Below are 7865 nucleotides of genomic sequence, written 5' to 3'. Positions count from 1 at the left end.
AAAAAAAAAATATAAGTTTGTTTTTAAAAAATATTTTCTACTCTAGTAAAAATAAAATATATTTCTCAAAAACATTTTTCATTCATAAATCAAACACCAAAAATCTTCTAAATCTACTTGTTTTCGAGGAAAACATTTTCTTGGAAAACAATTTCCTTCATACCAAACACACCCTTATACCTATCTTGTCTTTTTAATAACATCTCCCCAAGTGGTTATCGGCTACACTTTTGACATTTCAACTAAATTTTCTTTTGTTTTTCTTCTTTAATCTTTCAAAATTTTCAAGTGTGTTACATGATTTTTTTTTAGCATGGTAAGAATTTAATATAATTAAATTAAATCTGTATATTAAAATTTAAAACTAGTGGTACTATATATTTTTGACTTATAGTTTTTAAAATTTAATAATTCATATTAAGAATCTAAAAATCAAACCAATAAAATTTATATTTAAGATACATTTTTCGTAACCGTGCCCCATCTGAGCGTAGTGAGCGTGTTTTCCATGAGTAAACTAGCCTTTGGAGTTTTAGAATGTGGGTCCCCCTGCACCTTCCTTCGCTACTACTCGTTACAATTTCTTAATACTATAAGTATTTAATTTTCGGTCAAACCGCGTAAGTTATTTGTTTAAGTGAGTTAGCTGTGCATTTTATTGTATGTATATATATAGCTTTCTGCTTCTCCTCCTGCAACTCATACACACAACACAAAGAAGCAAAAAAACAACAACTTCCAAAATATTTACTTTCTCTTTTTCAATATTTGACATGCAAGAGAAGTCGAGAATGCAGAGGAAGAGATCGGTTATGGCTCGTAGAGCTTGGAACGTTCTCCGTTTAGCCTTGTTATGGGCGAGAAAAGGTGGCATTTTCAAGAACAAGCACCTCGTGGATCTCCGTTTGCTTCCAAAATATATTAAAAGTCTCTGTCATACCAATGATTACTATGGGACACTATATTATGGTGAGCGTGAGTTTTCGTTTGATGATACCCCTATTATTCATGTTAAGATGCATCGCCCTGCTTCCTTGCGTTTTAAGTTACCAAACATCCCCTGCATCAAACCTCAAGTCGATTTTGACTTTGACTTTGAGCGCAATGATGAAATGAACAATGATGATAATAATGATGATGCTGCTCCTAGGAAGAGCTTTTTGAATACTGAGGATGAGAATGTGAGGTGCGAGGAGATCAATTGTGATGAAGCTATTGATATGAAAGCAGAAGAGTTTATTGCAAAGTTCTATGAGCAAATAAAACTTCAAAGACAAATATCATATATACAATATCATGAGACGCTCTCTAATTAAATTAATACTACTTATAAACCTTCTTTTTCATATTCTCTTGCGGCATTTTTGTACATAGAAGAGGTACTCCTCCATCTATCCATTCCACATTACTGATAAAACTAGAGTTCTTGGTATATTTCATATATCTTTAATTTAATTCAAAATAACAATTTTTTAAAAAAATAATTACTTTTTTAAAATGTTAGATCTAATCAGAACAAACAAATTGAAACGAAGGAAGCAGATGTTGCCCCAGCTTCTGCTAGCCAATAGGATGCTACATTCAAAGAACCTCATAAAACCATATGAATCAATTGCATAAGTAATGCTATAAGAAAGAGAGAAAACACGAGCAATTAGAGAATGAATATATCAATAGAGAATGTAGACGTAAATTAAGAATATTCACACAATGTAAAATATAGCTAGAAAAGGCTTCATACTCTGTCACCAATAACGAAAATATGCCTAACATGAGGAGTCTGGCTAAGTACTTCCTCCGTCCATTTTTAATTGTCATATTACGTTTTTCGAAAGTCAATTTGACTGATTTTCAAAGTTAAATTAGATTACATTAATTTGGTATTTTAAACAAAAAAAATTAGATATTCAAAAAATATAGAAAAGTAGAATAAATTGCAAGTTTTTGCATATCAATATATGATGAAAAAATACACCGTAAAATATTAATCAAATTTTTTAAAATTTGACTCTAAAAAAAATCATGACAATCAAAAGTAGATGGAGGGAGTACTATGTTAGAAAACTCGTGACAAACTAGACAATGAATATCTCAATTCACTAATAAAAATATAAGAAAATTCATCGAAATTTATACACACGAAAAATAAAAAAATTCACAGAACATAATTTTCAACAATTAGTGTAGACCCTTATAACCTAAAGACAAAAATATTCACAGTAATGTGAATATACATATCTCTAATACATATACATACAACTCCCATCAATAATAAACCAAAATAAAAGACCATCATATCCTTTTCTTTTCCTGAAAAAAAGTATTTCCGTGTGTTACTGAGCTGGTATATCAGTGTGTTTGTTACTGCAATATTCTCCCCTTTACAATTTGTTTTCCTTACTATTTGGATAATTAAAAAAGATCTCAAATATTTTCTAAATATTTTAAATTATTAGTAATTATTTATGTGACATAAAATACTTTTATGTATTTTCTAAATATGTAGATTTAATTTTAATTTTTTTTTTGAAAATTCTATATTCAAATGCACACCAACAATTAATTAATGTAATCGTCGTACTCTGACTTAAGCCAAATAAATTAAAACAATGAAAGTATTGGATTTAGTCTAGGAGCATCAATTGGTTTCCGTAATTCATAAAAAAATACACTGTTTTGCTAAATTAAAAACTATTAATTTTATTTATATAAATATATGTTGCCTCTCTTTATTTTTCTATGTATATCTACTTTCTTATATTTTGATATTCCTCAATAAATTTTATGTTTCTAACTTAATATCTAGGAAGTTTCAATTTGAGCCTTTTGAATTTGCTTTTAAATCAATCGCCGCAAGAATTCCTATTAATCATTGTACGTACTAACTAGAGGACAAGAATGCCAGCATATTATATTTCATGAAAAAACTAAGCAGCTTGTTCTGTAAACATTATATTAAAAAACACATACACTATATTGTTGTGACTTTCAAGCACAAGAATAAATAAAATAATTAATTAGCAACGTAATGGTACGTTTTCTATGCGGGGCCGGGAGGACTTTGCTTGCTGTTATAAGAACAAAAAAGTCTATGGTGAAAGCAAAGTTTTCAACAAAATCAAACCTAACAAATTAAATGTTTTAATTCAAAGTCACATCAATACTCGATTGGTCCCTAAGTTAATCATTGGTTTTGCTCTACAATGCCCAAAATACCACTCCAAAGCTAAGCTAAGTGGTTGCATCATAAACATGTTACGTTGAATGTTGAAATTAAAAAATTATCAAAATAAGAAAAATACATTTTTTATTTAGACAAATTGAAAAAAGTATAACACAAACAATTTTTTTAATCACGCCTCCCTAAGAGCTTCTATGCATGCACATTTTTGCTACTATTGACTTGAATTCAGAATCTTAGGATTGAAAGCGAAGGGTGCTAATCCGAATAACTCACTCTTGTCTAATACTAACAATTTAAAAAGAAAAAAAAAGTATAATTTTTTTTATCATCAATAAAGCAAATGTGCGTGCCAATGTCCACACCGCATATCGATATATATATATTGATTAGAATATGTTTGAATTCACCTCTGTCATGTCTATGATGATTAATAATGTATATAATACAACTTGTAGAAGCTAGCATGCATGAACTCGGTGAATTACAAGTTCCAATATCAACAAACAATATGTATACTATATATGTATCAGTCTAATTTAATTGAAATCGGCTATAAGGATTTTCAAAATATATTAGAATTCAAATAAAGCTAAGCAGGCTTAAGATCAGAGAGTATGTTATTAGATTACAAATATTTAATGACACTATTAATATTTCACTCATGTTGATGTTGGGTTTCATTTATTCGGCAAATTAAAGAGTAGACAAAAGGTGCACTCTTCTATATAAAAAATTCTTCATTTTAAGGGTAGTTTTAAAACATTGCTAAAATTTTCCATAAATATTTGAGACAAAGGGAGTAATAGTATATCAATACACATATATGACCAAATTAAAATTTGCATTAGCTATTAAGTAATGTTAATGTACTCTTATATCTTATTTATGAGTATTATAATATATTATATTAACACTATGTTATAAAAGTGTCACGATCCAAAATCTCATTAGACGTAAGGGCACCTAAGCCACATGAATCAACTGCATGCTTTCCCTCCAACAACCAAAAATCATTCATATGGAGTAATTGTTTTCTCAATTATATAAAGTATTGGTTTCTTTATGTACTTTTTAATTAGTGTTGTTATTTGTATTATATTTATTTGGTATTAATTCCTACCAAGTACGAAGCTTCATTTGACCTCTATTATTTTGTTCAATCAATCCTAGGTGAACCAGCAAAAACAAAAAATATATATACACTAATACTGGCATAATGATTTGCAATCACATGTTTTCATCCTGATTTCATATCACAAGATAAAATTGCATGTCAAGATATTTACTAATAGTTGTGTTTTTCAAACAAAACATTTATGAAAGTACGTAATATTTTCTTTATACGTAGATTAAAAAAACTTATAGAGGGGGAGATACTATTTCACTAATTGAGTCACAAATACCTAACATATTCATACCTAAGGATTTTCCACAAAATGGTGACATTTAAAATCACAAGTTTCAAAAAAAAAAAATAATTAAATTGTGTGCTTAGTTAAACACTAAACTTTATTAGTCAACAATTCTGAAATTAGGTCTTAGGCCCTAACTCACATTTCAAAAGTTAGCTCAAAGGGAAGAGGATTGTCCAAACCTTATAAAGAGTCCACCTATTTCATTAACAATCAATGTGAGACTTTTTTATTCTTTAATAACAAAAACCACGAATCGATCGACAAAACCAAATAATTGACTCAAAATTTCTAATTGTTTTATTTTTATTTTTTAAAAAAAATAAATTATACCTGCATAAATAATTTATTAAAAACAAAAATAATTATGATGGAGAACTCTTAGATTTGCTCAGTATCACATCATTTTATAATTATTATAATTATTATTATTATGTTGGAAACTATGGGTGGATATGATGTCCCGCAAAAACATGTAAACGTTATGGAAGAGTCCACAACAAAACTAAAAGAATAATATAAATTGGCCCAAACATATATAGCAGTGGGCAGGAAACAGGGGCAAGTGGGGGACTACACGTATAATTAGGTACGAAGTTAGTAGAGTAAATTGAGGAGGAGGTAGGGCTGGGCATTTGGTGTACTGAATATCAAATCGAAATAATTTGGTTCAGTTTAGTTTTTATTATTTCGGTTCGATTTTTGTTAATTCGGTTTTTTGTTATAGCCTCATTAGTGGGCTTTTTAAAATTTTGTAATTTTTTAATTTATTTTATTTATGTTTATTTCTTTTTGCTTATTTTACTCTATTTTTCAAATTATTGTATGATTCAAAATAATAAATTGTCGTTAACATTGAAATTTAGCCTTGTTATAACATTAAAATTTACCGATCGTTGTTGTGTTGCGGCTGTCTGCTGGTCGATTGGCGGCTGCTGGTCGCCGGAACGGTCGACGTTGCTATAGTTTGTAGACGACTAGACGTGGGAAGTGGGAACGGTAATTTTTGCCTTTTGGAAAGTGGGTCCGTAAAGTTTGAAAAGACAAACTTTTGTTTTTAATTTTAAATTATAATATTTATTTTTTAATATTAATAATTAAAAATTAATATAATATTAATATATATTATAATATAATATATTTCGGTAAACCGAAATACCGAATTACACAAAAATTACATACCGAAAACCGAATCGAAATACCAAAAAATACAAAACCATATATCGAATATCGAATCGAAAACCGAAATACCGAAACCGAATTACCAAAATAATTCGGTTCGGTTCGATTTTTCGGTGTTTATGCCCACCCCTAGGAGGAGGTGACAAAAAAATGTTGAAATTAAAATTGGTGACAAAAAAGATGGATCAAGTCAAATCTTTTTTTTAATTAGAGATTAAGATAATTGGAGTCTAAAATGTAATATTTAAAACTTCTAAACTTTTAAAAATATTCAAAATAAACCCAATTTCTAATTTCAAAATGTTTGAAAAGTTTTCCCTCTCTTCTTAAATTTCAAAATTTAAAATCTCTTTCAAGATTTCTTTCTCCCTCTTCTTCCTTCTTTCTTTCCCTTCCAGATTTCTTCTTCTTCTTCATTTCTTTTTCTCTTCTTCCATTTACTTGTTCTTCTTTGTTGTTGCTATCATTATTGTTGTCATTCATTATTTTTTGTCATGTTTTTTTTTCTCTTATTGGTCCTATTTCACAAACTAATTTGCTTTAATTTTAAAAATTTTGAAGTTGAAGTCATTGTTTTTTTTTTTTGTAGAAAGTCAAGCAACAACTGAAGTTGTCGCAATAACTGCTGAAGTTATTATAGCTACTATTAAAGTTTTTTCAGCAACTGCTAAAGTTTGCTCAGCAACTGTTGAAGTTATTGTAGCAACTGTTGAAATTTTTTCAGCAACTACTCAAGTTTGCTCAGCAACTGCTTAAAACTTGAGGGTTTTAAAATTAGTGTCATTAGCACTAATCTTAAAATTGTCACCTCTACTCAATAATTAGAACTTGCGTCACTTTTTCTTCATTTTGAAACTCTTTTGTCACCCTTAATTCATTAGCCCGAGTTAGTAACGCTCTAGTTTGAATCCTTTTTGGCAGAAAATTATACTGTTTATTAGGGGTGTGCACTATTCGGATTAAACCGAATAACCAAACCAAATCAAACCGAATTTTTATTTGGATTGGTTTTTTGGTTTTTCGGATTGATTTTGGATTAATAAATTACTTTGTTTGGTTTTTTGGTTTGGTTTGTTTTCGAATTTTAAAAAATAAAAACTAAAAAACCAAAAAAAACCGAATTATATATATATAATGTTTAGGTTTAGAATTAAGTTGGAGTTAACCACTTTTGTCCCTTTTTGGTTATTGCCTTTCATGGTGATTATGTTTATATTTTATGTTTGAATTACATCTATAATAGGTATACTTATAAGTATTGTGTTTAAGTTTTACTTATGATTTATATTAGAAAGAATATTTAAGGGATTAAATATCATTACTTTGGTTATATATGTTATTAATTATTGACATAACCGAATAACCAAACCGAAAAAAGCCAAATCGAATAAAGGAAAATCAAATCAAATCAAATTTATTTTGGATCGGATTGGGTTACACTTTTACAAAACCAAAAATCGAAAATCCAAATCGAATAGTGTAAAACCAAACCGAATGCACACCCCTACTGTTTATATATGGTTAAAATTATGTTTTATATATATATAATAGGATGTTAAATTCCTTCAATATGACCAATTTTTTCATGTGTCTACTTTTTCATATTTTGAACAACTTAACGGAAATTCAGACCACGCTATTAGAACAATGAAGTGCATAATCTCCTTCCAACAAACCAGAATGATTCATATATATATACCACCTTCTTTTTTAATTTCAGGGGGGAATAGTTTCTTTTAATTAGTGTTGTTATTTGCATTATATATGTTGGTACTAATTGCTTCATTTGACGTTTCTTATTTTTGTTAAATCAATCCTAGGTGAGGCAATAGCCACACTACAAGACAATAAATCAACAATGCCAGCATTTAATTAGTAATTAGTTTGTCAATACGTACTTAATATACAAATGATAAACAAATACTCCTTCCTCCTTAATTAGAAGTTTCGGGTTCAAGTTCCCGCCTTTATTACGTACTTAATATACAATTGGAGAGAAATATGTATTCCTATATAATTGATGATTACCTAACGTTAGACAAATTTAAATTAAGTTGTAGCTGGCAACAATTAGCTTTCACATATGT

The 7865-nt window shown here is 28.6% G+C and overlaps 1 protein-coding gene across 1 annotated transcript; it reads left to right on the top strand.

Moving 5' to 3' along the window:
• The first annotated feature begins 700 nt into the window (after window positions 1–700).
• LOC125847001 (uncharacterized) lies at window positions 701–1414 on the top strand. The gene has a single exon (XM_049526719.1). The coding sequence runs from the start codon at window positions 774–776 to the stop codon at window positions 1314–1316; it is 543 nt and encodes a 180-aa protein (XP_049382676.1). The 5' UTR covers window positions 701–773; the 3' UTR covers window positions 1317–1414.
• Window positions 1415–7865: the final 6451 nt, after the last annotated feature.

The sequence above is a fragment of the Solanum stenotomum genome, chromosome 1, assembly GCF_019186545.1.
Source record: "Solanum stenotomum isolate F172 chromosome 1, ASM1918654v1, whole genome shotgun sequence".
In the NCBI taxonomy this organism is placed as follows: domain Eukaryota; kingdom Viridiplantae; phylum Streptophyta; class Magnoliopsida; order Solanales; family Solanaceae; genus Solanum; species Solanum stenotomum.
The sequence above is the reverse complement of the archived record's forward strand: the minus strand, read 5'-3'. Positions and strand labels throughout refer to the sequence as shown.